The following is a 16400-nucleotide window of genomic DNA, read 5'->3' on the forward strand; positions in this document are numbered from 1 at the left end:
ACGGCTCGTTTCTCAGTTCTGAAGACTAGAAGTCCAGGATCAAGGTGTTGGAAGCATGGGTTTCTTCACAGGCCTCTTTCCTTGGCTTGCAGATGACGGTCATCTCCCTGTATTTCAGATCTTTTTATCTCTGTGCACATCTGTCTACATGCAAATTTCCTCTCCCTATAAGGACACCAGTCAATTTAGATTAGTACCCACCCTAATTAACTTATTTTACAAAAGTATTTCTTTAAAGGTTCTGTATCCAAGCACAGTCACACTCTGAAGGTCTGCAGGTTAGGATTTCAAGTTATGGATTTTGGGGAGACACAATACAGCCCATAACACTCTCCAAAATACGACTGAAGCCTGAGCAGGGTGAAGGCCAGTGGGGGTGAGAGGGCATCTGCCCAGGCTGGGGAGGGGTAGAGTCAGATGTCAGGGGGTGAGGGAGAACTAAAGGAAGGGGTAGTTTCTTGAATGCTTACTGTATGTCGGGGTTGTGCTGAATTTTGTCAATGCTTCTCGCATTTAAACCTTATAGCAATCTGTAAGGGAGGTATTATCATACTTTTAAAAGTTAGGAAGACAGTCTTACAGAGGTAAAATAACTAGTCTAATGTTATTTGGGTCATAACATATGGAGCTAGGATCTAAATATAAGTCTTCCTGGCTCCAAAATTCTTTCAAGGATTCCACCTGGCCTCCCGGGCTCTGACTGCACCCCCCTGGGCTTCTCTGTCCAGACAGTCATTCCTTCTTTGCTGCTCTCACGTACCCCTGGCCTGTCCATTTAATACCACACTACCACCTGTGATTTCTGATTCAGGATGCACTGGAGATCAGGGTTTAAAATGTCCTCTCTGTCACCTCTCCTCAAGTAACTAAACATAACCTAGAAACAGATCATTTTACAAACTTTGGACACAAATAATTACAATATTTGGTAATACTGGGGCACCCGGCTGGCTCAGTCCATTATGCATCCGACTCTTGATTTTGGCTCAGGTCATGATCTCAGGGTCCCAGGATCGAGCCCTGAGTTGCCGAGCTTAGCTGGGAGTCCGCTTGAGATTCCCCGGCTCCCTCTCCCTCAGCCCCTCCCCTCCCTTGCACGCTGGCATCCTCTCTCTCGCTCCCTCTCTCTCCTAAATAAATAAATCTTAAAAAAATATTTGGTCATATTTCAGGGCACTACGTGGAGCTGGGCTTTCCTGAGCTCTCAATTCAGCAACTGGGGAGGGAACAGAGCTTTGGGTTCCTGGGACAAGAGGGAGATGGTGATACAGGAAAGATTAGGAGATGGGCTGGGGGTTTGCTGACCTCCCTCCTCAGCAGTAGAGGGAAAGAAAGATCATTCTTGAGGTCAGCACTACACAGCGTACAGGCTCCCAAGATACATCCCCTGCTTGTAGAAACTGGCAATGAAGAGAGATAGAGCATTCATCTGTCCTGAAACGTTAATTTGCAACTTACAGTGATCAGAATCTTCCAAGTTAAAAGTATTTTTCTCTCTCAATAACATTTTTTAGCAACTTGACCAAATTGTTGTTCCAAATATCTAAGAAGCTCTACGTTATAGAAACAGACAGTGTAAAACCACCTTCTCCAACTGAAAGCTGAGGAACATACACTTAAATCATTAAGAATGTGTAGGTCTGTCAAAATATCAGTTTTGAAAGGGAAATAAAAAACTTTGTCTCACAAGTATGGCCTGAAAAACTCACTGCCAGTCTCCCCTTGGCAAAGCTTCGGAAGGGCAATTCCTGAATCACTGACTGTACTAAGCATGCAGTTAAATAAGGAAATCTGATCTCAGGGCTGGTCTCTTGAACTTAGTGTCCTCGTTTCAAAGCTTACTCAATGGAATCCTATAATCCCCCTGTCTCAAATGAAAATAGAAGAGATTCCTGGTGCCAGCAAGCTGGGCAGATTTCAGGGCAGGTAGTCTACTCATCCCATTAGATAGAATTGTATGGGTCCTCCCTCTTCCACACATGGCTACAATTCAAACACCTACAGTGCCTGGATCTTTTCAAGATCAAGAGCCTGTCTTTCCAATTCCAGATGCCCTTTTTTGGCTTGGGCCTGACAGGCATGTCCGACTCCTCTGAACTAGGCAAGTCTGTAGTGAACCCTACACCCCTAGCAAAGTTCTACCTGGTGTCCATATGATGGCTGTCCACCACAAGGGAGAAGATCAGGCAGGGATTTTATATCCTGAAAACATTTCCCTCATTAGTCAAGACCAAAGTTTTAGAATTGGGAGGGCCTTAATGATTATACTACCCAATGTAACTATCATCTTTCTTATACTTGTATGTACATATTTATTTATTGGTAGGAAGCAAAAAATGCTACTTGTATTTAGCTTATTTCAGCATTTAAAAATATGTATATGACAAGATGAAAACAATTTTTGTAGTACATTTTTTAGCGTCATTAGATCAATCTCATTATCTGGTATACTCAGAATTAACACAGAGGACAATACTGAGAGTGCTTTCTCTTCACTACTAAACACTGTCTGATTAAGTAGAAAAATTAATGCTTCTTATTTGCTTCTCCAAGGAAACAGACAACCTTCGAAAACTTCCCTGGCTAGCAGCTACGTGTCGAGTACCATCTGACCAGGGTTCATATTACAAAGCACATATAATACATTTAAAAATTAAACCAATATTTCTAGGTCTGTGTAAATTATTTGGCACTTATGTGGTACCCCACAGGAAGGAACTGTATAAAGCTGTAATTCCAACCTTTGTGTCTATGATGTTCATCAGAATGGAATTTACAGCAGCACCCCTGAAGGGATAATCAGAAGACTGAAAGCAACACTAGCACTAGCAATAATTACCGCAGTGTTGCACCGGGTCACAATATCTAGTAAAACATGCAAGGGTATCAAAGTGGATATCATCCTTCAGTACCGAGTCACTGGCAAGCACTATTTTCTTTTGTAACTTTACCGTCACATATTCACGTGGTAAACTCAGCACACACAATCTTCCTTTGATCTCAGCATGAATTAGCGTTCCCCTTCTGATGTGCAACCAGTCATACCCTTGCCCGACACTGCATGTCCTACAGCACTAGCGGTCTACCTGACAGTAACTGCAGGAATGTATATTTGGTTGCAGCAAATTTGGTATAATTTGATATAATCATAAACTGGCAGCCCACACACAGATGAAAAACGCGCACTGCCGCTGCTGTATGACACAGTATATTACAACAGTGCAGTATTATACGAATACCACCTAGTTATATGGTTGATGTATTCATTAATATTAAGTGGGAAGTTTTAAAATTTGGGTACAGAATTGAGTAAGACAGTCATCAATATTTGGACTGAGTCTCTTCCTGCTCATTGTGTGAGCTGCATCTTGTTTCCTGCCTGGATCTCTCCCCAGTTGTACGTACTGATTTTTGCTTCTCTTTGTAAACCATTTCCATTTACCCTAGCTCTGCAGACAATTCAAATGCCTTGCTATTCATTTGTGAATCGTGTCGTCCCTGTGCGGTGGATAAGAATCTAGTGCACGATTAATACCACAGGTTACTGATGCAGCCACAGAAACAGACAAGTTTCCCCCACTTCTCCTCACCAGCTTGTGTTTATTAAGTGTGTGTACCACTTACACTCGTGAACACGTTGCCCTTTAAAAAGATACAATTTCTGCCAGTTAGCAGTCCTGCTCTGGTTACTCAAGAAGTGTTGTTGAATTTTAGACTACAATAAGCCAGCAGCTCTTAACATTTCTGCCTGGGACATACCTGATGGCCAGCATTTCATGAGGGACACACTCCCCAGTAATGAAGCCTGCCTCATGGGCAAAATGGGATTATTCATGATTCCCTGACCACCAATTTTCCTAATGCACCATAAAAGGACAAGGCAGCTACAAATTGCTACAGTGACATTGGGGTGGACCTCGCAGATACTTCTGGAGACCTTCAAACGTGGATGTTTACAAGGGCATATGCAGGTTTCTCGGGAATCACACTTTTCAGCAAAAATCAACTGTTCCAGGAAAACTGTATGGTGATCCTTAAAAAAATTAAATTTAGAATTACCACATAATCCAACATTACACTTCTGGGTACATACCCTTAAGAATTGATCTCAGGGACTTGAACAGGTATTTATTTGCCCAACAATGTTCGAAGCAGCATTATTCAGAATAGCTGAAAGGTGGAAACAACCTAACTGTTCATCAACAAATGAATGGATCAACAAGACGTGGCATATACATACAATGAAATATTACTGATCCTTAAAGGGCAAGGAAATTCTGACACATGCTACAACACAGATGAACCTGGAAGACATTATACTTAGGTGAAATAAACACACACAAAAGGACAAATATATGATTCCACTTATGAGAATTACCTAGAATAGTCAAATTCCTAGAGACAAAAAGTGGAATGATGGTTGCCAGCACCTGGGGAGGGGAGAATGGGGTATATTGCTTAATGGGTATAGAGTTTCAGTTGCGGAAGATGAAAAAATGCTGGAGATGGATGGTGGCAATGGCTGCACAGCAATGTGAATGCCCTTAGTGCCACTGAACTGCACACTTAAAATGTACAGAGAAAATGGCAGATGGCCAGGGGCGCCTAGCTGGTTCAGTAGGAGGAACATTTGACTCCTGATCTCAGGGTCGTGAGTTCAAGCCCCACATTGGGTGTAGAGAGTACTTTAATAAATAAAACTTAAAAAAAAAGAAAAAATGGCAGTGGCCAAAATGGTAAATTTCTGTGTTATATATATTTTACCACAATAAAAAAATAAAATAAAAATCACCTGCTCTAGGGCTTATTCTCAAACTTACAAATTAAGGTAATATTCACCTTGACCTAAAGTTTTCTTTCCCACCTTTGGTTATTCCCACAGTTAAGGGTTTTTGTTGCTTAATCTTTTCAAAAAAGGAACCTCTGAAGTGGCAAAGAGAGAAACATCTCTGTTAAAATGTAGATGCCTGGCTAGGCATTTCCACTGAAGTGCTTCATTCATGAGCCTTCCCAGATCTTCAATGCCTGAGATTCAAAAGAATGTCCAGGCAAAATGACAAATTCCACTCCTTCTTGACCCTTTCAGTCAATAGGAATTAGAAGAAACTGGAATGCAGGTCTGAGGACGTCAAGGGTCTCGGATATCCACCTCATACATTTATCTGTCTCGGGCTGATAGCTTTCACTCACGGTTCAGCATATTCTATATGAGAAAGGTTAGGGCAAGGAAAGGGGGAGTTGAAACATTTTAGAAGGTCTTTCTTTTTTTAATCCAAAAGGGATAAAAAAAAAAATGTAAGCGCTCCATGGGGAGAGTTCAGTTATCTGAAAACTATGAAAATGGAGTTTGAGTACTTTGTGCAAATGTATTTCGCTTATTTTTTAGTGATTATTTTTACATTAGTGCTAATATTTAATATATCTTAAATTATTTTTAATTGCTCCTTTAAATTTTCAAATGGATTCTACAATTAATTTCATCTAAATCCTTACGATAGATGATTACATCTCAATGTCCAAAAAGGAAAAAAAAAAAACAAGGCATCTGATTATTGCATTTGCGTATTAGTTTGCTAGGGATGCCATAACAAAGTGCTGCTGAGTGCGTGACCCAAACAAGAATTTTCTCACAGTTCTGGAAGCCAGAAATCTGAGGTCAAGATGTTACTAGGTTTGGTTCCTTCTGAGGTCTCTCTCCTTGGCTTGTGGATGGCCATCGTCCCCCTGTGTCTTCACATAGTCTTTCCTCAGTACCTGTCTGTGTCCAAACCTCCTCCAATCATATGGTGTTAGAATTCATCCTAACGACCTAATTAATTGCCTCTTTAAAGGCTCTATCCCCAAACACAGTCACATTCTGAGTTACTGGGAGTTAAGGTTTCAACATGAATTTGAGCGGGGGGGGGGGGGGGGTTCAGCCCATAACTTGAAACCATAAAAATATTACAAGTTTGTTTATGAACTTCCGAGTGATCAAATAATAAAAAGGTAAAATCAATAATGCTCTCATAAAGGATTCATGTTCTTTGATGCTTAAAATGTCTGCTGGGCTCACAAAAGGCTCCATAAAACAAGTTCAGCCGGTAATCTTTCATTTAAGAAAACGAAGTATTACATGCTATGTGTTGTCCTCTCCGTCAGCGCTACAATGTTAGCAGACATTGTTACTGCTCTCATGAAATATTCTGTAGATTATCTTCGTATAATGAGAAAGTTAAGCTTGCCTAATAGAGTAAAGCCTTTTAAAATTTGGACTGATTTCAGATTTCCTAGCAATCTGCACACTGGTTTATATTTTTCTTCTTGATAAACCTTTTCAGTTTGGGGTCTTCAGAGTATAGTCAGTAACAAATTCAAAATAAAAGTTCAATATCCACACTTGTTAAATCCTCAGTCCTTATTCTATTGGACATGTGAGTCTATTTGTTGATTCCTACCTACCCTCCTCCTTGAGCCCCCTTCCTCCCCAGGCTTCAGGACACTGCATTCTCAATTTTCCTCTGTTTCACGCTGGTACCTCCTCATCTCCTGAACTCTCAATGGTTTGTCTCTGCTCACTTTCCATATATTCTTTTTGTGGGACAAATGTATCCAGCGTTAATTCTTTAAATCCATTTATATGCTGAAGACTCCCAAATGTATTCCTCCAGTCCCGACCCTTGCCCAAATGCCAAAATTATAAATACAACTGTTCACTCAGCATCTCTATTTCAATGTCAACATTCCCACGACTGATCTAAGGCCACCTCATTCTACCTGCAGCTTTTCCACCTCAACTGATCGCCACCCTTCCTGGTGTTTAGTCCAAAATACTGGAATCATCTTTACTCTTTCCTTTTCTTCACAACTCATGTAAGTCTGTCTGGAAATTCTGTGGTCTCTGAAAATGCATCCAGATTCTGACCACCTCTCACCACTTCTACGACCCCACCATGGTGTGACATACCATTTTTTTCTCACCTGGATTGCTGAAATAGCCTACATTACTCAGAAGTAGGTACGATCTTTTTAAATATAAGCTGTAGCATGTCACTATAGTACTCAGCATCCTGCAATGAATCCCCTCACACTCCACGTAGAGCGAAAATCTTCACAATGGCCTATGAGGCCCGATATAATCTCTGCCTTTTCCACGTCCCTTTGACCTTGTTACCTACTTCCCTTGCCCTGTTCCCTCCACTGCAGCCAAAATCATCTCCTTACTCCTCCTCTAACATGCTGGCAGACTCCGGCCTCAGGAGTCTCCCTTTTAGAGGGACTGTTCCTTGGACCTGAGATGCATTTCTTCCCCACACCATCATGGTTAAATCCCTCAGCATCATTGCTCGGATTTCACGAGTGCCCATATTTAAAATGTAAACTTTCCACTGGCATTCCCCATTGTCTTTGCCTTGCTTTTGGTCATAGCACTTAAAAGTTATAGAAGCTACTTATTTATGTTTCATATATGTTCTCCCCACCCCTGCAACTAGAATGTAAACTCTAAGAGGAGTTAATATTTTTGAATGAAGGAATAAATTAAAAGGGTAGTCAATAAATTCTGGATGGTTGAAATGCACTCAATTCTTGGATTTTGTAATTCTTTGTTAAAATGCAAGTTCTGGGGGGCCTATAATGAATCCCTACTCTTTATACCTTTCTCCAACTGACATCCTGCTCTCAGTTGTTAGCTTTTAGTATGTCCTACCCAGTCCTGGAATAGGCTGCACTTCATTACAAATATGCTATGATCAAAACCCTGGCTAAGTCAAACTGGTCTCTGTGCTCACCCTTCATGTTAACTGGCCTCCCAGAGATGCCCTGGATAATCACCAGTCATATACAGTCAAGTACATAATTCTCTGACTTCCTTTCTTCCTAAAACGTCATACGGAGTTGTCTACTTGGAAATAACTTCGATCACAGATTAGCCCCTGCAATTCACAGCAGGCTTATGACTTTCAGTTTGGGGCTTATAACTGAAATCTCTTTCCTTCTCTGTAGGTGGAATCAGGTGTCTCTCATGACAGCTTGACATCAGCTCTTTTGAAGCAGGCTGCTCTTCTCACCTGTACACCCAATGTGAATAACATGACAGTACAGAGACGATATTTTAAGTCACACCATATTTCAGATCCCTACAAATGTGGTGAAAAGCCACACTTCAGATTTAGCTACCTACCACTTTGAGATGACCCTCGGGCCCTCAACAGGATCAGGGACAGACTCCTGTCTGAGTTTCAAGACACCTCATTCCTAACATATGCTTCAAATATGGTGAAAATCCAGAGACAACACAGAGACAGAAACTTGATTTTATCTCTATATAAAAAAAAATATAACCATGACAAAGCATTTTAGTTTTCCAGATTTTGCTGAATCATAATCAAATAAGTCTACAAAGTTCTGAGAAATACATGAACTGCTTTCTTTTTTACAAGGATTATATCTCTTGTAAGGTGATCATGAAGATAAACTGCCTTGAAACTACTGCATTCTTGGGCTACTGACTTTGAAGGATGTTTCTTAAAAAAAGGTTTTTTGTTTATTGGTGTTTATTTTGCTGATGCACTCCTCTGCATCATTCTGCTCCTCTAGGGTGGCAATGCTAGCAAATAAATCCGAAGAGGTCAAATTAAGTATAACAGGAATGCTTCACTTACACTTCACAAGAGGAGAAACTTCAGATACCATGGAGAAACACTGGCAAAGAAATAAAACTCAATCATCTATAAAAGCACTTCTCCTCCATTTGCATTTTTAAAACGTAATCAACAACATATCTAAAAGGAACTGCCGTTAGGTACACATTCTAGAGCACAGAGAAGTGCTAAGATGGTCAACACAGCACATATTTTTGTTCAAGAGTACCTCCCAAATAAAAATGGATTTTGTAACATTTCTGGCACTAATATTTCTAATTGAATTTAAAAGTCGTAGTCCGATGAAAAGTCAAATTAGGAAAAATGCTACGCAAATGTTTCAAAATGTGACAGAATTTTGAAGAGAAACATTTCAAGCAAGCACAGCTTCTTACTTTATTGCTACCATATGCTTCTTAAGAAATCAGGTCACCTACCTCCTCCCTGCTGCCCTCGCCCCACCCCCTGCCCTGCGTATTCCACCCTTTTGCACTCTCAGCATTTGACGGAGATAAAAATGAAGACATTACAATAAAATTACCCTTAAGGGAATTAAAAGATATCTCAAGAATTTTCTAACAGACTATGAAGAAATTAATTCAATTATGTTCTGCTTTTATTATTAGTTCCCGGTGGTAACCCCAAATGGTAATAGAAAATCATACAGTTTCACATCATATTAAGACTGTCTTTCTAAATGATCTTTCTTTGGAAAACTGTTTTCCCAACAGAGAGCATTAAGGATCCATGCCATGTTCTAATCTATCACTTTGCAAGTTAGAGACTGTATTTCTACAGTCATGACAAACAGTGCTGGAGTCTCAGGGGACTCATGAACTCACCACTTCCTAGAGAAAAGAGGGCTGAGGGATGGGACGCAACCATCAAAATACATGAAATCAGCAGCATAAACTAAAAAATATAAGCCACTGGTCCATTTTTTTTTTTTGAGATGAAAAAGCATAAATTTTCCATCAAGATGAAAAATAAAGACAAACAAAAACATTAATGAGAATCCTCATCTATGCTAATCTCTGGGTGGGTGTGGGTGGGTGTGTGTGTGTGTGTGTGTGCGTTTGTCTTCCTGGCACTTCTTCCTACGATGGAAGCCAAAAAGATCAAACACCTGCTCTTGCTGAACCCTGCTGCCTGGGGCATGGGCACAACAATCTCAGCTCAGCCTGCTGATGCTCCTGGAATCATTCTGACCAAGTCACAGGGAGGAGTACTTCCGGGGCTCTGTGATGGCCAGACACCACAGCAGCAGCTCTTTCGAAAGACCATTCCTCTGGGATGCCAGTTTCACCTCATCCACCGTCTCTTCATGTTTGCCTATTTCCCAAGCTAGGTTCTCCAGTCTTTCCCAAGACTCAATGAGTTGTTTTCAGGAAGTTCTCTGCTTCCTCAATTTCACCCCCCAAATCACAGGCCCTGAGCTGGGAGCAGAGTAAAAGTTGATCAGGCATCAAGTACGAAAGGAGGGAGCTAAAACAGTCACCTAGTTCGTAGCCAGAGCCAAAATTGCTGGTTGGAATCTTATTCTGAGATATTTACATGTGGTATGATTTATAATATAATTAGAAATTCATGACTACTGACGTGCTCTCCATCAGCTCTTTTTAACTACTTCATTGATTATTCTTTTATGCTGGTCCAGCAACCAATTCACAGGCTCCTAGGAGTGGGGTATTTTGTTTTCCATTTCTGCTTTCCTGCCTCTGCCTTGGGAGTGGCATTCTGAAAGGGCTCAACCCCCTCTCCTTATGCCAAAGCCGGACAGAAGATTTCAGGGTCTTCCCCCACCCCTCCAGAGGTAATTTTTTTCTTAGCTATTAGGAAAAGATCTCCATTAAGTTTTCCTCTAGATCACCTCTGTAGGGGACACAAAACAGGATTCAATAAATGCTTTTGAATGAACCTTCCTCAAACCCTCTCTGAAGCTGACTTCTTTCTCACCTTGTGGAAGTGCATCATTAGAGAAAATTAATTATCATAATTTAAGAAACCATCCCTTTGGCTGCTGTTTAATTACTGGAAACACTGGAGCACATATTTAATTTAATGGCAGGGATGACATTCTCAGTAAGCATTTGAAAGCAAACTTTCTATAACAAGCCTTAGTTTTAAATTGAGTTTTTACTACTGGATCCTGTTCTTTTACTTATTTACATTATCCAGTGGCATCTTCTTACATTAAAAAATGGATCAAATAAGACTTATTAAACATCACAATAAGATCAATTCATTCAATAATTATGGAGCACCTCTGCACCACCACTGTGATGATTGTTTGTTGTCTCTATTATATAAGATATGTCATGTCTAACAGGATTTAATAGCAAACAGTAATGCTGCATTGTCCAATACCTCAAAAGAAAAGGAATTCTCCGACACGCTAAATGGAACCAAGAAAGCATTAAGCAGAGTCTACTCTTCTCCTGCTTTTCCAGGGACCATTTATATTAAAGTCAAACAGCAGGCAGCACAGATCAAGAATTTGGAGCACATCATATCTTACACATTGGAATTTTAGATTTGATGAAATGTTGAGTTTTTATCCCTCTTTCATGTAATTTAAAATCTTCAAAATATTTGAGAATGTCAAGAAGTCACAGAACTGACATATTCTGCATCATTACTGTCAACAAGAAAAGATTTCTAAGTCATAGAGGCATTAAACATTTACATCAGTTTTCTATGGATGTACCTTCTATGTCATTTAAAACTATTTTAAGAATTACAGATAGTAACACTTATTCCCAAGATCATAGGTCTGTAGTTTTTCAAAAGCAGCTCTAATTTCCTGGAAATTTTTTAAAAATGATAGTTTACCAATACTAAGAACACACGTCCATCTCTGTTTAGTTCAAATTCAATTCATGACGGAATGTAATTTGGAGCCCCATTCAGTCTCCATCCTTGAGCTTGCAATGACCCTTGAATTAATGTGGATCATAGCTTAACAGTATCTAAGTATGAGATTTTATATATTCTATCCTTAAAGATGTTTGTTTAAAAGAAGGAAAAAAAAACTATCTCTCCCAAATTGCTCTCAAAGTATGTAAACTAGTTCATTCAAATCTTGAACATCTTCAATAATCACTGTGGAATATAAGAGGTTGCAATCATTTCTGAGGATTGTTTTTATTTAATAAAGATCTGCAAACCTGTGAGTAACACCCAGTATTCTAAGGGGCTCACTTCTTAACATACCCCCGAGGCAGCAATCTATTGCCTAAGGGCCAAGTCAGGCCTACCGACTGTTTTTGTAAATATACTTTCATTGGAACCCAGTCACACCCACCTGTTAAGGTACTGTCTACAGCTGCCTTTTTGCTACAGCAGCGGAACTGAGTGGTTTTAACTATGTGGCCCAAACTATAAATCATTCTAAAACGCTGAAATCATTTTGTAAAAGCTGTTGGCTCACTTTCAGTGTTGTGTTAACTTGTACGCAGGAACATCAAAGTTTAACAGACATGCTAAATAATCCCACTGGACTAGAGAGATCTGGGGAGGGGTTTGAAGGTAAAGGGAGACATTTTAACATTCGTACCACAGCCACTGAAGTCACAGCTGACACCTTCACTAGTTAATTTGGAGAAAGGACACGGAGCTTGAAGGTTTACCTTCATCTACAAATGCGGGAGGGGGTTGGCCTAGGTAATCTCTAAGCTTGCCAAGCTTCATGGTTGCTTCAAATGACTTAAGTAAAGCCATAAGCAAACTCAGAACCATGCGTGTACACAACAGAATAGTAACTGTTTCATGGCCCCTGCCTAAAGTGAGAGTGGAGAAGTAATACGTTTTAGAAACATGGAAGCCAAAACGGTAAAATGAGGGTACGTGGAGGTTTCTTGTACTGTTCTTGAAACTTTTCTGTAAATTTGAAATGGTCACAAAATAAAAAGGTAGAAAAATAGTTAAAACAACTTTGAATGTTAGCACTTAAAAGGGAAAACTTCAGTTACCTTCTTCAACACGCAAAGTTAACAAGGTAACTGCCGTGAATGTGTTTGTAAAACATAGAAACCATGTCTCGTGTGTCCACTGAACCAAGCATGGCTGAGACTGCAGACTACCCTTATTCCAATTCAACATCCTAAAGAATCACCTTACAAATTTTACCCTTTGAATTTATCTAATTCAAATTAACCAAAGGGATCAAAAGGCAGATAAGACACAATAGAGGCTGGGGTGGAGAGAGCAGGAGGAGAGAGAGGGATGGAAGGAGGGAGAAATTATATAAATAAAAAATCCTAGTTAATCAACAGACTATATAAACATGTTCTGACTGTTCACAAGTATTAGGAGACCTCTTTCATCTTTTCTTTGGTAGACTGGAAGGAAACTTAACCAAAACACTTGACTGTCACACAACATACATATATCCCATATATTTTTACATACACATATTCCAAGAAGAGATATGACTTTATAATTTTAGAAAATACAACCACTAAGCAAACATCATGCTAACTGAAAAAGTGTCTCGAGAGCCACACACATTCACATTGTTAAATATAGAAACTAACTGTAATGGGAATCATTATCTCCAGTTTCCAAGGATACCAGGATAAGCACTACTCCTAAATTGCAGTTCATTCAGCAAAGGGCACAAAGTAATTTATATTCAGGGTCATCCTCAGCTGACAGCAGATGTAAAAGGAGGACTAGGGTAAATCACCCTGTTTATTCTATTCTATTCTGTTACCTATTTCAGTTTCCAGTTACCACCACCCTCTGGTCCCAACCTTGGCCAAGGTTTCACAGGTGAAATTTGGAATATCTGATTGTAAACAGCAACTTCCTACAGAAAAAGAATCCACAAAGGGCAGGGCAGTCTGAGATGTGATTAATGTTGGTGGTAGAAGGGTGGGGTGGGGGTGGAGGTAGGGAAGGTTGGCATTCTCATTTGCTTTGTTTATGACAAGGAGAGGAGGCTGGTTTTGTGTGTCCATCATACCAGTCGCCATCTTTCCCAGTGCTTATAAAGGACCTGTACAGTTAATTTCAACTTCCTACTCAACCAAGGCTATCTATCCACACTATTAGAGTTTACCACCCCTAAACTGCCGTAGTTTCTAGAATGAAATTTTCAATTTGTTCTGTCTTCTAGGCTCTACAATCTAGATTTTCATATGATTACTATTTGTTTCTATAGTAATAAAAATATAAAAACTACTTTCTGACAACCTCAGGGATATTGCCTCTGCATGGTCTGTTTGATTATTCAGGACCATTTATCGATTGCTTTCAACATGACAGCCATCATACCAGGCCAGACAGGCAGTGATAAGAGGTGATACAAGACTTCACTTTTGATCACCAGGTAAATAATAACTGGCCATGTCACTTAGGCAGTTTAAAAAGAGTCAAATCTTCACTGACTAAAATGGTGATATAGATTTCATGGATACTTGAGATTTATCCTAAATTTCCAGAATGTATATATAAAAATATCATCCCAATATAACTGTGATTTTCTATGTATTCTTCCCCTATGACCTATCTATCCAATACAGTAAGACCTCCCATGTTACACTTCAGCCAGGACAGAGGGAGTTGCAAGAAAAGCTCTGCTTGCCGTCGTATGCTTCTTCCTGATGGACATGAGACAGGGTATCAGGCCAAGCTTCTTAGCTTAACGTGATAATATAGGAAAATAAGCACCTTCCCTGACTTCTGTTCAGGGGAACCGTTCACTGTTTTTAAGATGGCAAACCAATGCAATGCAACGAAGGTTTCTAGTAGTTATGTAACCTATATAGTATATCTCAATAAGACCAGCTATTTTGATAGTAACAGTTAATACAAAACTTAAACCATGTTCCTGAAAATCTTTCCACACATTTTGGATGACTTGAATATAACATATTTAGATATTATGTCTTGATGATTTTAGTGCAACCCAATCCTTTTCTAAAACAGATTCATTTCTTTGGTCCTGACATCATTTCTAAATTCAATAAATAATAGTATCACATTTAAAAACTATATGTTAGTCTCAATTGTCTTGAAAGTTATGTCAGTAATTAGTTTGGGGTATTATTGTGACACCTGTTTCTTCCAAGGGGCAATATTTGGAGGAAAGATGGCTTCAGACAAGATTCTATGTCTGAGTCTTTTTAAGTTTTGAAATGCTTTAGTTGATAAGGTTCAACTAAACAGGCGACTGTTTAACCTTTCTCCTTGTCCCACCCAAAACTTGTGCTGGGTACGGAAAAACATAGACGCTTTCTTAGGTGAAACATCAAACACAAAAAGCATTCAGAAGTCACTGGCAGAAAAGTCATCTTCTGTTTTAACACCTTTTCTCATAGTGCAGATCAGCTTTCACAAATCTCTGAAAGCCTCCTTACATTAAGGGATATAATTGTATTCCCTAATTGTGCATAGTCAAGTTTTGTTGTTTTTTTTCCCAGTCTTCAGCATTGACAGTACCCTACCCACCAATTCAGAAGCCTAAAACTTGGACTTCAGCCACTTGGCTCTCTGGATAAAAAAACCTTGTGTAGTCACCTCTTTTTTCCCCCCTCTAGTATTGTAACGTCTAAATCATAGTCCTGCGTATTGCATATGTTTTCAAAAATACTTTCTAATAGCTCACCCACCTTCACCTCCTTTTAACTAGAAAGTGTACAACTGACAATCCCCAAATCATAAAGGCAGCAAAAACGCCCCAGAACGCTGTCACAAATGTTCAAAAGTGGATTAAGGACAACCAGGAAAGGAAAGCTCTGACACCGAAGGCCGAGGCCACCATCCCCCTAGCGCGTCTGGCGCAGCTCGAATCCTGGGCCCAGCTTGGAGCCCTCCAGCCTCCAGCGCAGCCTCCCCGGGCCTCACTTCTCTGCGGAGGCTGCAGGCAGCGGAGACCATAGTTCTCCCCGGCGCGGTCCTGCCGAGGTAGGGGGTGTGGCTGGGGTGGCTGTGGATAGCGGAAAGCAGAGGGGGTGGCTCAGCTGCGTACTCGATGGAGTAGAGGTGACACCGTAACCGGAGTTGTAAGGGGGAGGCAAGGGTAGTGTGAGTGGAGGGAGGCTGCCCGGAGGCTGTTTTCTGCCGCGGTGGCAGCGGACGCGAAGCTAGCTGGCAGCACGGGGGGCACACGGGGGTCTCCCGGGTAGGGAGAGTGGAAGCGCCGCGGGGTGCGGAGGGCTCTCGGCGTCCCGGGACTGTAGAGGTGGCTGCGTAGGGGGCGGGGGGCGAGCGGGGAGGCTGCTGACAGGTCCATGCCCTCCCTCCGGAGGCCGGCGGGGTGGGCCCGAGTGCGGGCGGCCGCGGGGGCGGCAGGGGGCGGCGGCGGGCGCGGCGCGCACTCACCTATGCACAGCTGGATGGCGTAGGCGTAGTAGGACCAGCCAAGCAGAAGGCTGATGAACACCACCGGGATCCAGTACAGCACCCGCCGGCACCGCCGCCTGACGCTGCCCGGGCCCGAGGGCGCCATCTTCCAGCCGCATCCACCTGCCCAGCTCCTCCGTCGCCGCCGCCCGCGGGCCTGGCTCCGGGGCGGGCTGGCCGCGCCCCGCGCCCCCGGCGAGACAGACCCGGGGGCGGCGGCCGGTTGCGCTGCGGCCACTGCCGCCGCCGTGGCGCTAACTCCCCATCCCGCAGCCCCAAGCCGGCGCCGCGGACTCCCCGCTCCTCAGCCGGGTGGAGGCGGTGGCAGCGATAGGAGGGCGAGTAGGAGGAGGAGAAGGAGGAGGGGGAGGGGGCGGAGGGGGGAGGAGGGGGAGGATCGAGAGGAGGAGGTGGTAGCCTCCGCCCCGCCCC

The 16400-nt window shown here is 41.7% G+C and overlaps 1 protein-coding gene across 1 annotated transcript in view; it reads right to left on the reverse strand.

The window, feature by feature from the left end:
* ZDHHC2 (zDHHC palmitoyltransferase 2) overlaps positions 1-16315 on the reverse strand; it is a 68215-nt gene extending 51900 nt beyond the window's left edge. Inside the window, exon 1 of the mRNA XM_045779372.2 lies at positions 15948-16315. Within this exon, the coding sequence (XP_045635328.1) occupies positions 15948-16074 (127 nt within the window). The 5' untranslated portion in view covers positions 16075-16315. The remainder of the gene's footprint in view (positions 1-15947) is intronic.
* Between the last annotated feature and the right edge of the window lie 85 nt (positions 16316-16400).

The sequence above is a fragment of the Ursus americanus genome, chromosome 27 (genome assembly GCF_024610735.1).
Source record: "Ursus americanus isolate L20-20 chromosome 27, mUrsAme1.1.p, whole genome shotgun sequence".
Taxonomy (NCBI): Eukaryota; Metazoa; Chordata; class Mammalia; order Carnivora; family Ursidae; genus Ursus; species Ursus americanus.